Here is a 25,375-nt window from a genome sequence, read left to right on the forward strand (position 1 = left end):
AATGTTAACTAATCCCGAATACATACATATGAATACATTTTTTAAATCAATTTAGTTACTTCATTTTTTAAATCAAGCTATATTCTGTCTTGGGCGTTTTATATCAATGGTGCAATCAGACTGTTTTAACGAAATGCCCTACGTGTCACGCCTCCTAACGAAGTGCGACGGTCGGAGGTTTGCACTCAAATCCTCCCCGATTGGTTCGAGATCGGGTAATCTTTCACTGACTTATCATTGAGTATTAGTTATCCTTGCGATACAATGCTATCCTGTCAGACTGAGATCTATAGCACTTTGACTTTTTTTTTCTCTCTTGTCTGGCTTTACAAAGATTAGCCAATGTCAAGTTTGTAGTTATTTGTAACAAGTTAGTTAAACTATACAAGTATGGACCCCGTCTGTGCCGGCGCTCGCCGACACACGCACGGCACCCCCTTAGAGCGCTTTCCAGTCAGTTTTAACAAAAAAAAAAACTCCAAAAAGGCAGAGCACGCCCGCCAGCTAACACCAACACAGACGAAGTCCCACTTCGACTTAGACTTAAGGGGCATGAGACGGGCCTGCCCGTGTGTTTTAATTTTCAAAGTAAGATAACTATACCTACCAAGTGGGGTATCATATGACAGGGCTTTACTTTTTATTTTTATGCATAATAGTTTTTGATTTATCGTGCAAAATGTTGGAAAAATACCCGAGTACGGAACCCTCACTGCGTGAGTCTGACTCGCACTTGGCCGGTTTGCTACCTTAAATCAAAGATTCATTTTACTTTTTACTCTTCGACGCTCGAATTTTGTGGGATGGAAAATCATACTAAGGCCATTGAATGTCGTGAAGTCTAACAAAGCACCCGCGGTTGCGGCTGATCCTTCCCGATTGGTTCGAGATCGGGCAATCGTTCACTGACGCGTGTGTAGTGATTGAGAAAACGCGATGTTATCCCCTCAATATTGGAAGTGCATTACTGAACATATACGAGCTCGATTGAAACTAAAGTATCAAGATTACTTACGATTCAGTTTATATAGCCCCGCATCAATTTACTTTGAATCCAGAAATATTTCACTCACATACAGAATCTTCAAGGTTTTATTTACAAATCTATCTTTTCTGGAACGCTTCTTTACGAACTTATTTTAATTAAATATTTTAGGAATTTTTGGCCAAGATTACTTTTAGGAGACGGGAACCACAGTAATATGGGAATAGGGGTAAATTTATTAAATTTCTAATCCTTACTTTCATAAAAAAATCAGCCATGTGCGAGTAAGACTCGCGCACCGAGGGTTCCGTACTCGGGTATTTTTTTCCAACATTTTGCACGATAAATCAAAAACTATCATGCATAAAAATCAACAAAAATATGTTTTAGAATATACAGGTAAAGCCCTTTCATATGATACCCCACTTGGTATAGTTATCTTACTTTGAAAATTAAAACACATTTTAATTTATTTTTTTAATGATGTAACCACAAATTCACGGTTTTCGGATTTATTCCTTTATTTGTGCTATAAGACCTACCTACCTGCCAAATTTCATGATTCTAGGTCAACGGGAAGTACCCTATAGGTTTTCTTGACATACACGACGGACGGTCAGACAGACAGACAGACAACAAAGTGATCCTATTAGGGTCCCGTTTTTCCTTTTGAGGTACGGAACCCTAAAAATATAGCTTACTTTGAATTTGCATCTGCAAGCTAAGAAATCTGTTACAAACGAGTGTCGATTTTTTAAATGTATATTTAGAATTCATGGAGAAGAACTGAGTTTTTCATTTCACAATCAACAAATTCAGTGCTTTTTCTGTGGTCGTACAGTAGTGACTGAAATAAACTACCTACGACATAAAATGGAGAAAAATTGAACCTATACCACCTCAATCGTTCAATCTAAGCTCGGCTGCGCGACCCAATCAAACTGCGACTCAGCAAAAACACGGTACATGATATATAAGTGTAATTTCCGCGGCAAAGAGTACATCCCTCTTGAAGCCCTCATAGAGTTTTCATCCAGACCTTATTCGCACTGCGGGATATTTATACCAATAAATATAATACTAGCTGTACCCGGCATGCGTTGCAATGCCGTAAACCAACATGTTTTTTTTTATTAATATATAGTTTTTTTGATGCAGAAACCATCTCGGGCGCCCTCAGAACACCCTACCAAAGTTTCATAACAATCTGATCAGCGGTTTAGCCGCCTATAGAACACAAAGATACAAACATTGATTTTTATATATAAAAAGAAGATTACAGACAATCGATAATGTTTTGATTGATGTATCTAAACTACTAAATGTAGAGATAAAACTAAAAAGAGTTTTGTAAAGCATTTTGTGACGTTTATAATTGTGTTTATTAAAAAGTTGTGCTAAAATCCCTAGTTTTTAAGGAATTTAGGGAAAATTGGAAAAGGATAATTAACCAGCTGCAATCAACAGTGCTCCTGCCATAACCACATAACGTCAGTAAAATTCTAACAGTGCGTACCTAAGTCATTTTTGGTGGGCTTAGATTTTACTGACACTCGATGAAGATAGTTCACCCGCTTTATTTCGGAAAATGAGCATCAAAACGTCTTTTATTTCATCAATAACTTCATTTAAATCCTTATCAAAATATTGCACATCAATAATGCTAACGAATATTTCATAGTTTTACTAGAGGATGCCCGCGACTTCGTCCGCGTGGATTTAGGTTTTTAAAGATCCCGTGGGAACTGTTTGATTTTCAGGGATAAAAGCCTATGTCCGTCCCCGGGATAAAAACTGAGTCTGTACCTTTTGTCATAATCCGTTAAACTGTTGGGCCGTGAAAAGCCGTGAAAGAAAAGACGTGGGTAGCAGACAGACAGACAAACAGAAAGACAGACACACATTCCCATTTATAATATCAGTATTAGTCTCTTGTAAAGTAGACTTTTTTGACATACGCACTGTTAGAACTTACTGACGATAACCAAAAAAGCGACTATCCAACCAAAACTTGGTCACACAATCCGATTAAATTGCGACTCAGCAAAAACACAGTAGGTAGGTAAGGTACATGACATATAAGTGCAATTTCCGCGGTAAAGAGTACATCCCTCTTGAAACCCTCACAGACTTTTCATCCAGCCCTTATCGCACCGCGGGCTCACGTGAGCGGGAATAAATCTAACTGACAGCGAGTGAGTTGTGAGATACCCACTTTGGAATTTAAATTAGCTCGACCTACCTGAGGTTTGATGGCTCTATTTGTGATAAGATATTTTGATATTTCGATCGGTTTCTCGGTATCAAGCATTGTGTTTTTTAAAAAGTTGACGAAAGTTATTCTGTTTTGGAGAAAAATAAGTACTATCATAAAGGATGTAAAAGACTAAAACAAGTATGGCAGTTTGAGTGAGAAGGGAGAGTAAAAAATATAATGATGTTGTGGTGCCAACAAAAGCCATTTGTTCAAAATTGGAGTCTTGTGCATGTCTTCGTACATTTTTTGAATTTAAAGCCAGCGTATGCATTAGTTTGGTTAGTACCTATCTAGTTTAGTATAGTAAAGATCATAGAAAAGAAGTAGAGTAGGTATAGGGATGGTATTGTTTAGATAGGTATCTATTTAGTGGCATAGTAAAGAATAAGTATTGAGCTATAAGTTCTAGGGTCACTAGTCTTTAAACGTCTCCTACCAACTGTATGAAGAATCTTTAGGCTGTGGCATCAGTCAACCCAAACCCGTTTGAAGTTAGCCAACATCAGTTTTTGCGAAGAAACAAGCAACAAGAGCCAAGAGTTGCGAATAGTTGAAGTGTGTACGGGAATGCTAAGGACCACTTAGTTGGGCCATCTTTGCGAACTTCAAACTTTACTATGACAAGCGAGGAGATGAAGTTTGTTTAAACTTATACTTGGTTCCTTGTAGTAAATTATTTCGAAATGTCCTTGCTTTATGAATTTTCGGATTGTCTTTCTCCGCATTTTGTAATGTTGCGGCTACATTAAGGTTGACGTTTAATGCCCAACAACGTCATAATAATCGTGATAATTAACGCGTTAAACTGAGTGGCCCCACACTTGAACCCCGCAATTGAATTGGAGTTTAAATCATCTAACGCCAAACGGCATTGTGAATGCCGTTGTACGTGGCTACATCTACGTTTAACGGGTAACGCCGTTAAACATCGCGTTATTCGTTGTTAATATGGCTGCCACATATCGAACTAAGAAGAATTTGTACCACCTCTCTGTTTACGATGCTATCGAATTTAAATATAGCAGTGGAGTGTGAGTGAATAGGTATTCACTCACACTCCATTGCTATATTTAAATATTATATTTAAATTCTGTTAGGTAACAGAAGCGAAACTTCTTACAAATCTCTACTAATATCGTAAATGTGAAAGTGTGTTTATTGTTGGTTTGTTCTTCTATCACGTCACAACGGACAATCGAATTAACTTGATTTTTTGTATGGACATAGACCTGGTTTTTTCCGTGGGATTTCTAAAAATCTAAATCCACGAGAACGAAATCCCACGCATCATCTACTTTTACTTAGTTGTGAGTAGAACCTTGTCAATCAATATGTTAAAAGTGCGGTTTAGCACGGTAAACTCATAGAATTAATAAATACTAGTAGCTATGAATGATTACTTCCTAAATCCACGGGTAAACCGTATTTTTGTCAGTCCTTTCTCAGATTATACGCGTATATTGCCTCAGAATTTCTATGTTGCAAGTTGCAAAATACGTTGCTTTGCCAGCAGCACTGCAAAACAGTGCATGTACTTATAATTTCCTGAAACACTGCAGTTTCTTAAATATGCATGTCTCTGGGAGCGTCGGGGTGACATAGTGCTAAGACAATTTAGACGCGGCACAATTTTCACAGACTAGGAAATGGTTTTGAAATACAGTGCACGTCACGGGCGTATTAAATTCTAGTAGCTTTTGAACAAATGGTTCTATTCTATTGTAACGTTTTACTTTTGAAAACGGTGAACGAAAATATCGTGAGGTAACTTGCATGCTCGAGAGTTCTCCATATGATGTCAAAGGTGTGTGTTAGACTATGAGCAAACCCATCTCATTCTGAAAGGATACCCGTGCTATAGACACCCGTGGATAGCTAGCAATGATGATGATGATGATGATTTAATTTTTTTTTTAATTGATAATAATAAAACTAGCTTTAAGTTTTATTTAAATACTGTATAAATCATGCCCGCGTGAAATGGTGCCAAGAATACTGGCTGCATTTGCACGCTGGCCAGCTAGGCTAAGCCGTTGGGCAAAAAATGAGCCAGCCCTTCACCAGCTGAGACTAATAAAATTGAAATGTCTCGTAAAAAAATTTAGGTCTAAGACTCCATGGCCACAGGGTCTCCACGGCAAAAGGAACAAAAATGTAACTCTCGATAAAAGAGGCATATAGGTACTTGCGCCACTTATAAGTTTCAGACATATTTGCTGCGGTTCCCGGTCTTCATGCTGTCTCCCTGATATGACATGAGGGCACATTAGGGCCCATCCCCGTTCCCAGGGAACCAGCCAGTCAGTCCATCAGGTCTCCTGCCATCATCCCGACTAATCCCTACCAGCTCAATGAGCGCAGGAACTTCTATGGTGGCAAGAGCCCTTTAATCGTATCGTTAAGAGAGCCATGCATAGCCTACCAGCCGTGCATAGTCCTTTGGCAAGAGAGTCCGTGGATTCCAAAATATGTATCCACCTCTTTTTTACACGGACATCTATGTTGATGGCACACTTGATTTAAACAAATTAAGGTAATATTTGATTGTTCCAGGTTAAACTACGCGCTAGCCGGGCTGAGGCCGTGGTGGTGGCACACTTGCAACGTGTTTCTGCACGCGGCGTGTTGCGCGCTGGTCGCCCGCACGTGCGTCACCATCGCGCGTCTACAACGCCCGTTTGCGGCGCTCGCAGCGCTGCTGTTTGCTGTCCATCCTATACACACTGAAGCGGTCAGTTAGTTTACTGTAATCTTGGAGCTAAACTAGTTGTAAGCATTAAATCGACATTCCATCTACACGCACGAAACGTTTTGCGTCATCATTCTTCATACGCATGGCTAATTACTCTTCCGCGATCTGTGTTTTGCCTACCAATTACAATCCGGGTATCTTTGAAACAAGAGTGAATAGGCACCATCTAGGTAAACGCGTCCCATCTTAGACCACATCATCACTTTCCATCAGGTGTGATTGTGGTGATTGTGGTCAAGCCAAGCTTTTGACCATAATGAATGACCTATAATGAATCAAAAAAAAAACGGCAGGGAGTCGCTGAATTCAAGCGGCGCAAGACCATGCCGTGTGAAAGTCCCTACAATAGACCTATGTGTAGCAGTGGACGTCTATCGGTTGACGATTATGATAATTTTCAAAAAAATATAGCTAATGTCACTCGAGTATATGTAAGTATTTTAACGATACGCACCCCCTACTTCCAAACCTGTTCAGGCATTTAGAGGTTATGTTGGAATAAAGAAAGTCACATACATACACTCCTTTTTCTAACAGTCATGTAAACCGGAAAATTCTAAGTATTTTTTTCTTCTACAGGTGGCCGGAGTAGTGGGCAGAGCTGATGTCCTCGCGTGTATATTTTTTCTATCTTCTCTACTAGTATATCATAGGTAAGAAAAAAACCGGCCATGTTCGAGTCAGACTCGCGCACCGAGAGTTCCGCACTCGGGTAATTTTTCCGACATTTTGCACGATAAATCAAAAATTATTATACATAAAAATAAATAAAAATCTGTTTTAGAATTTACAGGTAAAGCCCTTTCATATGATAGGTATAGTTTGCTATAGTTATCTTACTTTGAAAATTGAAACACGTTTTAAATTTTTTTTAATGATGTAACCACAAATTCGCGGTTTTCAGATTTATTCCTGTATTTGTGCTATAAGATCTACCTAGATTCTAGGTCAACGGGAAGTACCCTATAGGTTTCTTGACAGACACGACGAACAGACAGACAACGAAGTGATCCTATAAGGGTTCCGTTTTTCCTTTTGAGGTACGGAACCCTAAAAATTACAAACGTATTTCTTCGTTCTTCCTTTCTTTCTGTTTACAAGAGGCTAAAAAGCTAACCTACGCAAATGAATTCACATTTAATAGCTAGTTTGTTATATGGAAAGTAACAATAAAAACTACTCCGAGCCAGAAATAACATGAAACCGAAATTGTCACTTGTGTTATACTAAATGCTAGGAATGGATTTTCTTGGTGGCAGCTGTTCCACCGTTTTGCAGAGACAACCGCTATTTAATGGCGTAAAACATGTAAAGGGGGGTTGTACATTTATACTTATGTAATGTATGTTATGTTGGTAGGAAAGGCGTTCCGAACCAGTGGTAGATACTTTGACGATTCAAAGTACTTGTAAAAGTTTAACTAATTTTTTTATGTTTGTGCACGTTAAGGTCACAATAATTCTACCGTTTGACTGAGACGGCTTGTTGAGTTGGATGCAGGTTGCGTTTGCCCTCTCCGTGAACCTTAGCCCTCGGGAGGATCTGTGGATGATGGACACGGGGCGGTCCGTTTTACCACAGGTTTTAATGTGTCTGAAAATTTCAACTCTCTACTTATTACGGTTCACGAGGTTACAGCCTGCTGACAGATAAACGGACGGACGGACGGATGGACAGCGGAGTCTTAGTAATAGAGTCCCGTACCTTCTGCGTACGGAACCCGAATCGAGTATCTGAAATTGGGTACATTTTAATAAAGTAAGAGGGCTAACGACAAAAAGTAATAACGAGATATAAATGGATTAACAAAAAGAAAAGACCTTTATCAGATAATGGATAGGGCTCCTAATAATGAAGTCGAGTCATTCAGCGAATGGCTGCTTGGCACATTATATTTCACTCGATCAGCCTAAATATCGGGAATGTAATGGGTTTTGTTCTGGTCATCGCTAGCCTGTAATTTTGCGGTCATTATTGTAAAACGGTGAAGGGCGTAACGTGGGACCGTTTTAAGTGAAACGTGGTGTTTGTACATGCCTATATTATTACTGTTTTAAAGCATACGAATGTATTAGAGGCTCTATGAATTTTATAAGCCACTTTAAGAGGGCTCTCTCCGTCACTCGTTTCATACAATCGTAGTTCCAATTTTATTTGAATATTAAGCAACCAAAGTTCATGAAATTTTGCAGACATATTCTAGAAACTAATGTCTATGTCTGTGGTTTTCCAGATTTCTGTTAAAATATTCGGTTTCAAAGTTACGAGGTCTTAAAAATTTTCATACAAATCTTTGAGCCCCTGTAATTTTAAAACTACATATTTTCAGAAAAATCTAAAACACCACAGACACAGATATTAGTTTCTAGAATATGTCTGCAAAATTTCATGAACTTTGGTTGCTTAATATTCAAATGAAATTGGAACTACGATTGTATGAAACGAGTGACGGAGAGAGCCCTGTTAAGAGAAATTTTACTACCACACCTAACGTGAAGGGAAACATTGCGAGGAAACCTACATGCCTAAGGGTTCTTCATAATCTTCTCAAAGGTGTCTATAGTCTAGCACACTTTGCCAGCGGCGTATTTGGATTTCTTCACTTTTAAAGCAATCAAAAACTGTATAGGTATAAAAAAGTAAAACAGTGCGTAATTTTTAATATAATTTTTTTGATATTTTCTTAGACCAACAAGTAACAAGAAGTGCATCTGGCTGAGCATCGGTCTAGGAGCGCTGAGCATGCTGGCCAAGGAGACCGGCGTGACGATATTGTTGCTGAATCTCACTATTGACTTCTATAGGTGTTGGCCTCTAGTAAAAAGGTACCTATTATATTTTCTAGCAAGCATCAATACATCTGGTTGAGTATCGGTTTAGGAGCGCTGAGCATGTTGGCTAAGGAGTTCGGAGTGACGATACTGCTGCTCAAGCTCACTATTGACTTCAACTTCTACGAAATAAATGATTGATTGATTGATTGATTGACTTCTACATACGTTGGCCGCTAGTGAAAAGGTATCTATTTTGTTTCTATGGAACAACAAATAACAAGAGGTGTAGATGACTGAGCCTCGGTCAAGATTATGTAAATGACAAGTGTAAATTAAAAATTTATAACACCCCCGACAAGTGAAGGTTACAGTAACTAGAAAAGAGCTGATAACTTTCAAACGGCTGAACCAATTTTCTTGGATTATAAAAGGTGGCTTTGATTGGAACACGCTCAGTCAAAGCCACCTTTCAAACAAAAAAGTCTAAATTAAAATCGGTTCATTAGTTTAGGAGCTACAATGCCACAGACACATCACAGATACACACGTCAAACTTATAACATCTTTTTAAAGAGTTTTGTGTCAGGGGTTTTAAAATTTTGAATATATTATTACATTACATACAGAATTCTATTAGACCGACTAGTTCGTCTACGATAGGCATATAGTCCCTGAAATTGAGAATATTGAGCAATATTAGGTATAAATGGATTTTCACGTTTGATTTCACCATATTCGATAGGTATCAGTGATGAATATTTCCATTTCTGTTTGCCGTATTCCAATGTTAAATTCGTCAACCCATTCGAATTATCAGAGAAATCAAGTGCTTTTGAAACAAGATTAATTTGTTGTTAATTTATTTTAGTACTACATAATATTAAGTTGATTGAAAAATATATATTTTTTTTAATTCATGAAATTTTGCAGACATATTCTAGAAACTAATGTCTATGTCTGTGGTTTTCCAGATTTCTGTTAAAATATTCGGTTTCAAAGTTACGAGGTCTTAAAAATTTTCATACAAATCTGTTCAAAATGTTCTGTTGTAAAAATTTTTCATGACACCTATATTTTTATTGTAATGCTCAAAACTACCGCAACGTACACTATACTGTGTCTATTGCGATAGTTTTGAGGACATAAAAAAAAGATTCCGACGAATTGAGAACCTCCTCCTTTTTTCAAAGTCGGTTAAAAAGTAGCCTATAGGTATCTGTCCCTTCGCGGCGCAGCGGAGTGATTTGCTAAGCCAGTGGTCATCGCTGAATGATAGCCATCTCATTTGACATTGGTTGGTTCTACATTACTGCTTCACTAAGTGATATTAAAATAATTTTTCGTAGGAAACCTTCGATGGATTAAAAATAAATGTAAAATGAGCTCAGTAGCTATCTTTCAGTCTCGAACACTGGGTCTTTAATAAACCCATATAAAAATCTTGTCTTTCCGTTGCTCCGATGCGACGTGATTGAAGGACAAATCAATAAACAAACCCACTTTCGCATTGGGTAGTGATTTCAGTGGCAAAATTTAAAAAAAAAAACCTAGTTCATAGTAGTACATAGAGACAGCCCAGTAAATAGAGAGATCCCAGTAGGAACCTACTACGTATAGTAGGTATAGTAGGTACCTACCTATGTCCATAGGAGAATATCGTTGTTGAAAGATAACAACCGTTCCATTTTATTTTTCAGGGCTGGAAATTTCATTAGATATTCGTAATAGCCCTTGGCTGTTTCAAAATTTTCCACTGTACGATTTTATATGAGTTCCCATTAATCGTGCTCTATTTTGAGAGGAGCTTAATTGGTTTTAAATTTAAACGTAATAAAATTTTCCTCGTCATTGATAGCGAAGTACTAAATTACAGTACCGAGAGTGCTTGAGATCAGATTGTCTCATTAAGTTGGAAATAATTTATTGGGAGTGACATACTTAAGCGCTTTATGTAATTTAATGCTTATATAAAACATAGGATCGTAATTTATGCATTCTGATAAATGATTTTTAATCCCCGACCAAAAAAAGGGGTGTTATAAGTTTGACGTGTATCTGTGTATTTGTCTGTGGCATCGTAGCTCCTAAACTAATGAACCGATTTTAATTTAGTTTTTTTTTTGTTTGAAAGGTGGCTTGATCGAGAGTGTTCTTAGGCTATAATCCAAGAAAATTGGTTCAGCCGTTTGAAAGTTATCTTTTCTAGTTATTGTAACCTTCACTTGTCGGACAAGGAAGTAAATCCAGCGAAGAATAAAATATAGAAGCAAGCAACAAAAACTATACCGTGGTGAGCGGTACATACCTACCTACCTATACCTAAATTCTCTACCGCATGCGACTTCAGTTCGATCATAAAAACCGTCATCGACCAGAACTTAATTTTTTTTTGTTATAAACTCAGAATCACTGCCCATTATAAATGTGTAACTGTGTTTGTTTGGTAGTTTGTTGGTTTGTTGATTTGTCATTCAATCACATCAATAGAACAACGGATCGAAGTTGTACGGGTATAGTTAAATATATCTGGAGAGTGACATAGGCTACTTTTTATTTCCGTAAATCACAGTGTTTCCGCGAGATTTTAAGCACCTAAATCCTCGCGGACAAAGACGCGGGCATCAGCTAGTTTCTTCATATATTTAAGTACATGCTTGTTACACTCAAGCGGTGTAAGATCAGTATTTTTACAATTACTAACTAACAGCGATCATACTTATTACAATTTGAATAGTACTTTTTGCAAAAGTTACTCATGTTGTTTATTTTGTTTCTAGGTCAATATGCTCCTTGAAAATTGAGAAGAAATGCACAGGGTTGTCAATCAGGACAACCAAAGTACTGGTGTCCCTATCTTTGCTGATATGTCTCCGACTAGCATTGCTTCAAGGCACCTGGCCAACTTTCTCCCCTCAGGACAACCCTGCGGCCTTCCATCATAGCTTTTTTGTAAGGTAAGTTGTACAAGTCATAATATTACTTATCATTAATTTCTTTATAAGAAGAAAACTTTAAAGGACTTCGTTAGATGAATTCAGAAAAAAATGTAACACTTGTTCAAAATATTTGTTCTTTTTAGAACATCTTTTTCTTTATGCTAACCGTTAAAATATCTACTTTTGAAAGTTAATAGAAAATTCAAGATTCATAGTCAACAATTTTAATTTGGGTTTAAATTGGAATTTGTTCGTAAAATTGCCTCAATCGCTCACTAATTCTAATTGGGAAAATTTTCTAATTAAAAATTTAAATACAATTACGCGGAGCACAAATAGAATTAGCCGTAAAAAGTCTCCAAAGTTCTAATATCCCGAGCTCCAAAAGACTTTATAATTTATACACCACTGTACCTAAATACTTTCGGGATGCTCGTGATGGAAAGATAAAAATGAACTAATCGCTTGTCTTAAACCTATTTCTAAGTATCATTCTTTTTGCTTCACAACACTCATTGTATGACAAGATTCTCTTTGTTACATTTGCAATTACATTAGTACTTAATTTAATTAATTATACCATTGAAACTGTAAACGTGATTTCATTGTTATGAAAAATATTAAGACGACATTTTTTTTTGCAAAGGTCGTACACAATATCTAAACATAACTAAACTAATAGATTACCTGTATTTCTATCCCTTTCATAATGATTTATATGGAAAAGGATAGCACTATATTTGAACTCTCAATGAAGCTTATTTTGCCGATTAAACAGAATAAGCCACATCATGATTTGTATCACAATAACTATTATTCATCTACTTCACTTTCAGACACAGTTAATCCCACCAAAAACATTTCGTGTAAAAAGTGGCCAAGACTCACAAGTTCATAATGCTTTCACTGTTAAAAAGTTATGAGATCTCTAGTAGAGCCAAGCCCCTAGCTGAGCTTAGAATTGCGCTGCCCATGGGACCTATCCCAAGTCCAAAGTATATAGCTCTTAAATGCTCTTGAGTATATCACATTTATAACAATAAAGAACAAATAACTCTACTTACAAGCTCTGATTTTACAAACCCTAAATCTTGGTTAAAAAAGGACGGCTTGGCCGTTTAATGTTCGTGGTACTTTTATCTGATATGACATTTAAGCCCGGAATAGCTTGTGCGACAATCATGAAGTATAATAAAAATTAGTAATTGTCGAACAAACTATTCCTTATGACCTTAATATAATATGTTATTTCATGTAATAGTTTCACGAACATTAAACGGCCAAGCCGTACTTTTTTAACCAAGATTTAGGGTTTGTAAAATCAGAGCTTTTAATTAGAGTTATTTGTTCTTTATTGTTATAAATGTGATATACTCAAGAGCATTTAAGAGCTATATACTTTGGACTTGGGATAGGTCCCATGGGCAGCGCAATTCTAAGCTCAGCTAGGGGCTTGGCTCTACTAGAGATCTCATAACTTTTTAACAGTGAAAGCATTATGAACTTGTGAGTCTTGGCCACTTTTTACACGAAATGTTTTTGGTGGGATTTCATTTCTTTTTGGCAGGTGCCCTAGATTTTTTTTTGGATCTATTTTTTGTAGGTACCTACATCATTTTCATGGCCCGCTCTCTATCGTTACCTCTTTTTTTAAAAACTTTTATTCCACTTGCAATGTATGTAACTATGTTTGTTTGGGTGGAATCTTGCAACTCAATTTTAAAGCAGATCTCTTCTTAGTCTTAGAGTCTTTTAGGACTTCAGGAAACACATTTTTTAAATGTACAGACTGGGAAAAGTTTATTTTCCTGTTGTTTGAATGAAATTCCTAGCCTACATACCAAATTTCAGTCTTCTAGGACTTAGGGAAGTACTTTAGAATTTTTGACTAGAGGGGTTTTGAATGGCAATAAATCTGAAACCATAACAGGTAGACAATTGATACTTGGTACGTTTGATAAGTCTGTCAAGGACATATTATCCTGAAAATATCAGCATTCTAGCGATAGACTTTACAAATAATTTGCTTCCCCCATACGTGGGAGTGGAGGGGGAAAATTTTGAATTTCTTAATTTTTCTGTAGTTTGTATGCAATTTCTAGTGTACACACCAAATTTCAGTCTTCTAGGACTTCGGGAAGTACCCTAGAATTACAGACTAGAAGTTTTGACTGTCAATAAATCTGAAACTATAAAAGCTAGACAATTGATACTCAATGCGTTTAATAAATCTGCCCAGGACATCTTATCCTGAAAATATCAGCATTCTAGCAACAGAATTTACAGATTTGCTTCACCCATAAGAGGCGTAGAGGGGGGGCATTTCCAATTTCATAATTTTCCTGTAGTTTGTAGTCAATTTCTAGTCTACATACCAAATTTCAGTCTTCTAGGACTTCGGGAAGTACCTTAGAGGTTTTGAGTAGAGGTTTTGATGATCATCAGTGAGGGACGAAATCGGCGTATTTTAGGTATCAATAAATCTGTAACCATAAAAGCTAGATATTTGATACTTGGTGTATTTGGTAAATTTGCTGAGGACACCTTATACTGAAAATTTCAGCTTTCTAGCGTCATCCAGACCGAAGTTATGACGGGTCGAAAATACGGCGAAACACTTCGAGAAAAAGGTACGTAGCGCCCCGGCCGCCGTTTGGCTCGTCTTGGCGGGGGCACTGCCGTGCCCCCTGATTGATCAAGACTGGTGACGGTAACAATTTATTCTTTTAGCTTCTCAAACGAGCTGGAACTATTCGTATCGGCATCTCAACTAAAGAATGAATGATTACGACTCTTTGACCCAAAGATAGGCATCTCTGTTTTCTTTTCAGAGAGCCGTTTTGCGCACCTCTATTAATAATTTATGCGCCATTGTAAAGTTCGCCCACTTCACTTGACATTAATTTACGTCCTATTGTATCGTTGCCAACTTCTAACTCCCAGTCTAATTTGTTTTCTATTGTAAGCTGGTGGGTAAACTTTAACTCGCCTGCCATTCTGCCAATGACTGAACGCGAATATGAAATTATTTCACCGATACACGAACTTCAACGACCCACTGTAATATTAGTACAGCAAGTTTTTGTTTTACTGTTTTATTTATTTATATAAAAATAAAGTTCAACATCAGGTATGAGATAGAAAACATGTCTTCCGTAAAATACAATGGTGATAAAGTTATGCAATTCAAATTTTGGCATAGCTCTCACATTAAAGTTTATTCATAGCTCATAGCAACCATCTATCGAAGGAGCATAAGAGCTTGCTGGAGTTTATACTGTTGTATCTCCCAGTGGTACATGTCATGGCTTAGATAGGATTTTCAGATATGATATTCATTTAAGTCACATTTTGATTTTACTCAGTTCTGCTATTCTTCGAGGCTTATTAGCCACTAGAGGATGCCCGCGACTTCGTCCGCGTGGATTTAAGTTTATAAAGATCCCGTTAGAACGGTTTGATGTTCCGGGATAAAATGTTACCTATGTCAATTACAGGGACGCAAGCTACTTCGGTACCAAATTTCATACAAATTGGTTAAGCGGATGGGTTTTTGGGAATCCCGTAGGATCTCTTTGATTTTCCGGGATAAAAAATAGCCTATGTCCGTCTCCGGGATATAAACTAACCCTGTACCTTTCGCATTTATAATATTAGTATGGATTAGTCAGGCTGTGTCGTCACTTATCAGAATAGGTCACTGTCCATGCTTAAAATTAGTTACTGTCATCAAATAAAAATATATCCCAGCGTATTACTGTGGAGTTACTTTAAAACGTTGTGTTGTTATAGGTTAATGACATTCTGCTACCTGGCTGCATTCAACTGGTGGTTACTTCTGTGCCCCTGGTCGCTGAGCCACGATTGGCAGATGGGTTCAGTGCCACTCATCACCAGTGGCTGGGATCCCAGGAACTTCGTCACCTGCGCAGCCTTTGGTGCCCTGTTGCTGCTGTGCTACCGATGCATTGCTGATTTGGAGGTATTGTATGACATTCCACTAGTGGCGTTTAACTGGTGGTTAGTGTAAATTCCTTATATTCCTCATTTTTAGGGTTTCGTACCTCAAAAGGAAAAATGGAACCCTTATATGATCACTTCGTTGTCTTTCTGTCAGTCTGTCTGTCCGTCTGTCCGTCGTGTCTGTCAAGAAACCTATAGGGTACTTTCTGTTAACCTAAAATCATGAAAGGCAGGTAGGTAGGTTAGGTCGTAGGACATATTATCTACGGTCGTAGGTGCTATAGCACAAGTACAGGAATAAATCTGAAAACCGCGAATTTGTGGTTACATCATTAAAAAAAAATTAAAACGTGTTTTAATTTCAAAGTAAGATAACTATACCAAGTGGGGTATCATATGAAAGGGCTTTACCTGTAAATTCTAAAACAGATTTTTATTTATTTTTATAATAGTTTTTGATTTATCGTGCAAAATGTTGGAAAAATACCCGAGTACGGAACCCTCAGTGCGCGAGTCTGACTCGCACTTGGCCGGTTTTTTTTTATTTTTCATGTAGTTATTGTTCACAAAGGAATAATTTTCAGATCGATGTACCAAGGTAAATATGGTATAGGTAGGTAGGTAGGTACCTACATGAATTGTTATGTTTAGTTTTTTCAGAGCAAATATGTCATGTACAATATTATTTTTTTGCGTAAACATTCTCAAAAATATCGACAGGGGAATCTAACGAATCGGAAATTTATGTAAAACACGTATGTCGTACAAATATTTACCAACGGGAGATAATATTGGCAATATGAATCGTTTCAAATCGAATAGAGCAGGTTTAATTATTATTTATTTATTTACATTTAGTAAATACTGTAGTATTTAATGTAATATTTACGTAGAAGACTCTAGTAACTCTATTATTTCAATCAATCATTCAAGTCAGTTTATTCCAAAGGGTGATCTTATTCTAAACTTATACCTATTATAAATCTGGGATAAAAAGTAGTCGATGTCCATCCTGGGATGCAAACTATCTAAGAGATGATTTCTAACACTTCGTTGACGCGGATATAAAAATTTCAAAAATCCGGTGAAAACTCTTTGATTTTCTGGCACGAAAAGTAGCATAAACTCTTCCCCGTAAGATAATACCTTTCGTAAAAATTGGTTAAACGGATGCACAGTGCAAAACTAGCAGACAGACAGACACTTTCGTAATTTCATAATATTATTATGGAGTTTGGATTTTACTTTATGAGTGAATAATTTTCGTAAGTAGTAATACTTAGTATTCTGTGATAATAGTTATAACAGAATGAATTTGTAGCTCGAAGCTTCACAAAGTACATTGTATAAAGCTTCCAGGAATATATCGATACTAGGAATCCATTTGCACTTTGGTGTTTGAATACCAATGCGTAGAGTTCCATGTAAAGTTGCAGATTTGCACCAGATTGATGTCAACGGGTTATCACAGAAAACTTACTAGGTACCTGTTTTATCTAAAAATAGAGACTTTGTCTTTGGCTTAGCTGGAATAGGGGTATAGACTTATTTTATGTACTGGTTTAATTTGTTACAGCAATGTTTGATTATGTATTAAAAATTATTAACTAAAAAATTTAAAAGTAGTACCAGTGTTAGAAAAGATGAGGGGTAATAGGCTGGCATGGTATGGGCATGTAATGCGGAGGGAAGAGAAACATATCACTAGAAGAATGTTAAATATGCATGTGGAAAGAAAAAAGAGAAGAGGACGACCAAAGAAAAGGTGGATGCATTGCGTGAAAGAGGATATGCGTTTAAAAGGGGTAGAGGATACGATGGATGACAGAAGAGAGTGGAAGAGGAAAACATGTTGTGCCGTACCCACGTAGCATGGGATAAGGTCTGGAAGAAGAAGATGTATTAAAAATTATTTAGATATTTCCTTTAAGTGTAAAAACAGTATCATTAAAACGATAAAAACTCAAGACCTCCCTGGATTTTTATGACCATGGCGCCAGGAAGATCGCCAAATCTATCGTTCACAATGTGGTCCTCGGGTTGGTTGGCGTGCTGTGTTTCCGGAATGCCTCTAACAGTGTTTGGGGGCACGTAGTGCTCCAGATATCCTCTGGCAGAGTAACAAGGTGTTGCCGGTCCCTTGTGCTCGGTCGTCAGCGGTGGCATAGAACTTCGTGAGGTTTTTAGTCGGTAGGAGTCCGACATAACCACTGTGCTCCCCCGTGGCTGGTGGTATCCATGACGGATTTTCCTCACGATTTTCTCTTTGTTGCAGGTACAAAGGCACACACCGGCTGTAATCGGCCTCCTTCTGCTGGTGGTACCGTTCGTGCCTGCAAGCAACCTATTAGTTACCGTTGGATTTGTTATCGCTGAAAGAGTGTTGTACATACCGAGGTAAATACAATTTTACAAAATTTCAATTTTTTATTTTATTAGATTTGACTTAATTTTTTAGCTATTATTTATTCAGTACACCCCTTACTAAGTATATTTTGTAATGTATTTGAGATCAGGTGGGTACATTAAATTTATCTATAGATTAAGAAAAAAAAGCTAACAATCTCGGAGACATTCCAAAGAAAAAAAAAACGTTTCATAAAATAAATACCTTCACAGAAGAAAAATTACAAATTTGAGAGTCCGGTTTTAGTTGTATAACTCCAAGTTGTGCACGAGAGCATGGTATTTCAATCTGTATATTTACGAAGACATTACAAAGTTTCACAATCGAGATCTATCAAAGTTATCGAGATGAGTGATGAGTGAGTAAACTTGTACTAAGCCTACGGAATGTGAAGCATTTGGTTTTCTTTCAACAGTGTAGGCAGCGTCATAATAACGGCATATGGCGTTCAACTGATGTGGTACTCGAGACCTGGCTCCAAAGTGTTCCTGGTGGTGGGACTCGCTGTGCTGGCTGCGAGTGGAGTAGCGAGGACCCATAGGAGAAATGCTGACTGGCGGGATCGCGCCACTTTACTCAGGTAACTGTCATAATAATATAAACAAATGTAAATTAAAAATTTATAACACCCCCGACAAGTGAAGGTTGTACAGTATATAGAAAAGAGCTGATAACTTTCAAACGGCTGAACCGATTTTCTTGGATTTTAGCTAAGAACACGATCAAGCCACCTTTCAAACGAAAAAAATTAAATTAAAATCGGTTCATTAGTTTAGGAGCTACGATGCCACAGACAGATACACAGATACACACGTCAAACTTATATCACCCCTCTTTTTGGGTCGGGGGTTAAAAAAGCTACTTGCCTGATCTCACGTGGCAACTAAAAAAGCTTGCGCTTACCCGCTTTTGCCTTTCAAGTATTAAAATGTATTGCGTTTGTTCCAGAGCGGACTTAGTGACTCTGCCGCAGAATGCTAAGCTGCACTACAACTTCGGGAACTTCCTTCGCGAGAGCGAGCAGCAAGACAACGCCATCAAACATTACAAAGAAGCTTTGAGGTATATGAACACTTTAAGTGCCAATGTGACGGCTCAACCCGCCTGGAGATGCCATTACGCGCTTGTGACATGCTAAGAGCCAGCAAACATGTGAAACTGAAGTTGTCGAGTCTTTTTGAAAACTTCCTAAATTCAGCTTTGTATCAAAGCTAAATCATGTGTTCGAAATAGGCACCATTGTACACTTTTTGACTGTCAATAATTATTATTATGTAATGGTCATAATTAATTACGTACACTTAATAAAACTAGAGGGTTTCAAATGCGCTCATATCTGAGGAGAGCTAACAACAAACTCAGCCTCTTTTAATTTTTATGTACTTTGGCACACCGTTGAAATTGGTGTATTGAAACAAAATACAAAGTTTTATTACGGCGTAAAACATAGATCTATAAAACACATAAACAATTCAACCGATATTATTATTCACTAGCTGATGGCCGCGACTTCATCCGCGTGTATTTAGGTTTTTTGAAATCCCGTCGGAACTCTTTGATTTTCCGGGATAAAAAGTAACCTAACTAATCCTGGATATTATCTATCTTCATTCCAAATTTCAGTCAAATCCGTCCATTAGTTTTTGCGTGAAGGAGTAACAAACATACACACACACACACACATACATACACACAAACATTCGCCTTCATAATAGTAGTGTGAAGTGTAATAGTGTGATTTACTTATACGAATTGTCTACCCGGCCAATTTGCCCGGCGGAATTGACTCTTGCAGTAAGGCTGGTCCAAGTTAATAGAACAATAGCGTCAGTCTTCGTACGACAATGACTGTATTAACTGGAGTACAGATTTAACAGTGCTAGCTTGCTAGCAGTAGGAGCTAGTATTTAATATTTGTCATGAGTGTTCCACAATTTTATTGTATCCGATACGATATCGAAATCAGATACTAGATAAGCCTATCACAGGTGACCATATTTGAGAACTACTTTATTCGGCTACTGCCGTCACTAGACAGCTACATATCTGGTTTAATGCATGCTCGGCTGCAACTGATTGCGTGGTTACTCATATTATGTTCAGTTCTCTGCATCAAAAATAAAATCGAACCAGCGAAAGTTGGCTATGCTTGCTGCAATTTTTCTGGAACCTTTTATGAGGGACATTTGCGTAAAAATAATAAATAGAAAATAAGAAAATACGCTGTCCTATTTTATAAAAAGTAACCTATTTTATTCTCCAGATCGTCCACTATGTTCCATCTATAAAAAAATTACGTCAATCCGTTGTAAAATAATTGGTACTCCACACGATATCGTATCGGGCAATGGGAAGAGCTATGTCACACTAATTGCGAACTTGTTTGTCGTGTGGGATTGTTTGTGTTGTCTCGACTCGGAATGAGACAAACTGCTATATCCCCACTACTACTTGTTAACCTCGCGATTTCTCAAAACATTGTCATTTCAGCGGGGTTGTTTATTTAAACTAATAATATGTGCCTGATGCATGGTAATAATGGTATTTGTATCTTGTTATTCTTGCCAGCTCCCCTGAACCTGTTTTTTGTACCGGTGGTTATAGAATCTTTAAATATTAGGTATCATCTTATTAAAAAAAAACCATAGGCAATAATTAGTTAACTAACATGAAACAAATATTTTTGAATTCTGAGTTTTAATGATGAAAATTTGCCATTTTTGCACTATATTTTGACCATTATGCTCTTGCTGTATAAATACAAAAACTGTCCGTTTCTCGGCCTACAGGCCTATTAGAAGGCAGGCATAGAAATGTGTACCTAGAACCAAGACAATATGAAAAGTCGCAAAGGTGACACCGCAAATTATAAGCAATCACGGTCTTCCGCCTTTCTCATCCATCCGCTCCCCGCCAACTTCTTTAGGTCATCGGTCCAGCGGCCTGGAGGGTGTCCCATACTGCGCTTACCGGTACGCGGTCTCCACTCTATAACACGTTTGCCCCATCGACCGTCGGTTCTACGACAGACATTATCTACCCATTGCCAGTTCAGCTTGCTAACCCTGGTGGCGCGCTCTTGAAAAGGCCTATGTCCAGCAGTGGATACATACCTGCTAATGGAATGGAATTACAAGCCAATGTAGTGTGAGGGGCCCTCCAGCACGCTGGGCTGACGGTATAAATAGGCTGGTGGAAAGTGGCTGGATGTGGTAGGCTGAAGACATTAGGTGGTAGCGCTCAGTAGAGAAGGTCCAACAGTGAATTTCTACAGGCTAACGATAATTATGATAAAGACGAACCAACAAGAAACTCGGCGATTGCTCTTTTCAAATACTAATTAGCAAAGTATTAGTAATTGCAGTCCCTTGCAAAGCTGGAGCGGGCTACGAATCAAATCCATGCTTATTTGTCATTTACCTAATCTTTCATTAATTTAAAAACCAAAATTTACCCATCTTTTTGTTTCATCTTTATTCTTTGACCGTTGAATCCTCGTTGAATCGTTTTCGCTATAAGACATCGCGCAAAGTTACATATCGTTAGCTGTAGTTGGTAGTCGGAGCTTTGCGTCAACTTCTTGATATAACTCAGGGTTTATGGTAAAGAGTTTTGCAACTTCAGCGCTTCGCTGAAGTTTCTCGTAGTGTTAGCGAAATATGATAAAAGGCGTTGCTTTGCGGTATTTCGTGATATGCAAGAAACTACAAGCTTCCTTCAATTATTTAATATGCAAGTAACGCTAACATCCAATAAGCTAGTAATGCGAAACATTCAGATACCTTTCTTCTAATTCAAGCATACATTCTTACAGTGGCCAAGGTCATGATTAATACCCAGGAGTGACACAATTTCGGATCCTGCTGGTTTCGTAATTTTTGATACGTACTTATTTAAAACTAAATGATACCCGTGACTTCGTCCGTGTAGATATAAGTTTTTTAATCCCGCAGGAACTCTGATTTTCTGGTATTGCCTATGAGTTAAGGCAAGGGTATAAATTGTTTCTGTGTCAAATCCGTCCAGTACTTTTTGCGTGAAAGCGTAACAAACATACACACACACAAGCACACCCATACATAAACTTTCGCCGTTTTAATATTAAGTGTGATTAACGGGATGAGTTCAACTGGTAGAGGATCTTAAGCACTAAAACTAAAGTGCAACAGTGACTATGCAGATTACTAGAGATAATTATGGTGTCAAATATATTAAGCGTTTTTATTCATTTGTCCAGGCTTTGGCCAACATACGCCAGCGCGCACAACAATATTGGCACATTGGTGAACGCAGAAAACGCTGAGCACCACTTCCTACAAGCGATCAAGTACAACCGGCATCATGTGAACGCACATTACAACCTTGGCAAGCTTTACAAGTAAGTATACTTTGGCCAACATACGCTATCGCATTTCACCAACATGTTATTAGGCACTGTGGCAGTCTCCACATCCTACCTAGAAGGTCTCATTTAAATGGTAAATAATTTCCAGTTTGACTTATAAAAAATTATAATCCATTTATTTCATGTTGGGTAACTAATGTCTCCCAAGCTACGTCAAGGATACTTCCACTGGTTTAAAATGTAGATAAAGATCTATTTACCACGGTTTTTAAGAAAATTAATTGTATTATTAACCTCTTCTTAACAATAATAATAGTATATATTTTTTACACAATGATGTGTGAAAGTGTAATGGCAAAACTAAAAATTATTTTATGTAAAAAATACTTGGCCCCACAAAGGATTTCTGTATTTTACCACTATACTTGAATCTAAATTTTAGTTGTGAGATTGTCAATATTGAATGCACTGCTTTAATTTCCAACTTAACTATCATCAAAGAGCACAATACAAAAGCGCTCCGCAAAACACCAAAAATATTTCCACCTTCATTTTAATCGCGATTTATTTGTTCGAGATATTATATTTAAAACATAAATTATAATGAAAATTTTATTTAATTCATCCACTATTCATACTCCGTGTTCAATTAAAACCGAATAAAACCCACCTACGTACAATTAACAACCTGCGGAATTGAAAATTATTATTTCTGGGCAGCTATTTGTTAAACCGTGCGATAATAATTATTATAATTGAATTCGTAATTAAAATAACTGCAGTACAATTTTAGTAATATTATAAAACTATACAATTATTACAATAACTTGTTAGCCTCCTTTGTATTCCTGACCAGAGAATAAATCGTTCCTGGCAAATTATTGTCTACGCATGCTTTTCAGTGTGAACGCTTTTTTACTTTTTTTAGGGTTCCGTTCCTCGAAAGGAAAAAGTAACCCTTATAAGATCACTTCGTTGCCGGTCTGTCTGTCTTTCTATCAAGACCTTTTTTCTTAGGAACACGTAGAGGTAAAAATTAAATACTTAGTCTACTAGGTTGAGCTGTAAAAGCAAAATAAATAAATGTAGCCATTTTAGGCAAGAAACCAGCTCTCATATCACATGTAAAGGAATCATCAGAAAATTACTAATTTTCAATTGATATCAAATATCTTTAACGTGATATAAACATAATACATTTAAAATTGGAGAAAAAATCCCAAATTATTTCACCTAATGGAAATCAGTCAATTCCATCTATAAATTATTTGAATTTTTAGAAGCCCTTTCAGACACGTTTTCATCGCCCATTGCTGCCATCGTGGCCTGCCTATATTTTGTCAGTCGGCTTTAATAATATTGATAAGATAAAGTCCTAATCAGGTAGTCCTTCTTAACCAATCTATACAAGAATTTTTCTCGTACAGGAAAAGTGGTCGAACAAACCCAGCCATATCAATGCTAGAGCGTTGCATAGCACTGCAACCACGCTTCGTACAAGCCCACGTGGAACTGTTGACGATGAAACCTGAGGCTGAGAAGCGCAGAATATTGTCCAGGCTGGTAGAACTGGAGCCGAATAACTGGGAGCATTACGTTTTGTATGGAAATTGGCTGAGGACTAAAGGTATAGTGAAATTTTGGTAAAATATTGATGAATTTATTTTATTGATTTATTTGTTATAAGAATACCAGAAGTGAACCTCAATAAAAATATAAGAAAGAATAAATATAACCCTTATTTGCATGATTAAGGCTTGAAACTCAACAAAACTAAGTTAGCGCAATAACAACAGATTGATCAAACACGTCCGCACGCTAAGATCGACCGAACCAAAGTCCGTCGAACTCTCGCAGGCCACTTTCAAGATAGTTTTTCGAGGTGGCGCCACGATTGCATTCCTAAAAACGTTACCAACAGATGTCACGTGACTTCCGTTCAAAAGCGCGGCAAACATGTGCGATAACATTGTTTATTGAGAATAAACAGAAACATCATATCAGCCCGTGGATATCCAAGGTTGAACATAGGAGCGCTACCATTTACCCTGATCTCAGAATTCCTTATCCAGTTGCTTTCCACCACCCTCTTTAGATTCGCTAGTTATATTGTTGAAAAATATTATTCTACTATAATTACAGCATATTTCCAGTATTTTTTTAAACAAAACAAGTGGTCCTCATAATATACAGGCCGACAATAGATGTCTAGACTGGTGATGATGATGATAATAAATTTTGCAAGAGGTTATAAAAAGAACTGAACGAAAGAGAAAAAAAAATGTACATGAAATAATTGATTTTTCCGTGTAGTGTTTTTTTTCTTCAGAAAAGTTAATTATACTAATTTTCAGGATTACCGGTAGTCGCAGCCAAATACTTCTTGGAAGCGACGAGACTAAGTTTTCGAAATCGAAATTTCGAGAAACCAATCAGAGGAGATTTAATTTCTATCAGATCAACAGCACTTATATACAGGAGTTTAGGACAAAAGTCAAGAACTCTGCAACTTTTAACAAGGTAAGATGTTGACAAGTTACGTTAGATATTTCCAAACTTTGAACAGTAGGTATATGTGTTTTTAGACAACTACCCAAAAAGTAGTGTAAATGTTTTCAGAGTTTAAGAGGTCTCTTTAATATTGACGTGGGGAAATCGATACTTATCGATAATAATATTTGTAGGAATTCTTTTCAAATATGTATGAGACAACAAAATGTGCTGAAAATAATTATTCCAATTCAAATGAAATAAGTATGGCTTGATTCTGAATTTATGAGTTTTACGTATTGAAAAATATATTTTTGAAGGCTTTCAATTAATATGTGATTAGTGCTACTTTTTAATCTCGCAATCACACATTCCGTGTGTTTATTTTACTCGTTACGCACAAAATATCATTTTATTAACGATTTTAACCTGAACTGGAACTATGAGGACAGCACTGTTTTTTTAA

At 37.1% G+C, this 25,375-nt stretch overlaps 1 protein-coding gene across 1 annotated transcript in view; it reads left to right on the forward strand.

Moving 5' to 3' along the window:
- LOC123866475 (protein O-mannosyl-transferase TMTC1-like) overlaps positions 1–25,375 on the forward strand; it is a 155,642-nt gene that overhangs the window by 127,641 nt on the left and 2,626 nt on the right. Inside the window, exons 3-13 of the mRNA XM_045908065.1 lie at positions 5,796–5,973; positions 6,574–6,647; positions 8,682–8,819; positions 11,546–11,722; positions 15,497–15,686; positions 17,943–18,064; positions 18,490–18,654; positions 19,023–19,136; positions 22,312–22,452; positions 23,847–24,046; positions 24,774–24,939. Coding sequence (XP_045764021.1) covers positions 5,796–5,973; positions 6,574–6,647; positions 8,682–8,819; positions 11,546–11,722; positions 15,497–15,686; positions 17,943–18,064; positions 18,490–18,654; positions 19,023–19,136; positions 22,312–22,452; positions 23,847–24,046; positions 24,774–24,939 — 1,665 coding nt within the window. The remainder of the gene's footprint in view (positions 1–5,795; positions 5,974–6,573; positions 6,648–8,681; positions 8,820–11,545; positions 11,723–15,496; positions 15,687–17,942; positions 18,065–18,489; positions 18,655–19,022; positions 19,137–22,311; positions 22,453–23,846; positions 24,047–24,773; positions 24,940–25,375) is intronic.

The sequence above is a fragment of the Maniola jurtina genome, chromosome 6, assembly GCF_905333055.1.
Source record: "Maniola jurtina chromosome 6, ilManJurt1.1, whole genome shotgun sequence".
In the NCBI taxonomy this organism is placed as follows: domain Eukaryota; kingdom Metazoa; phylum Arthropoda; class Insecta; order Lepidoptera; family Nymphalidae; genus Maniola; species Maniola jurtina.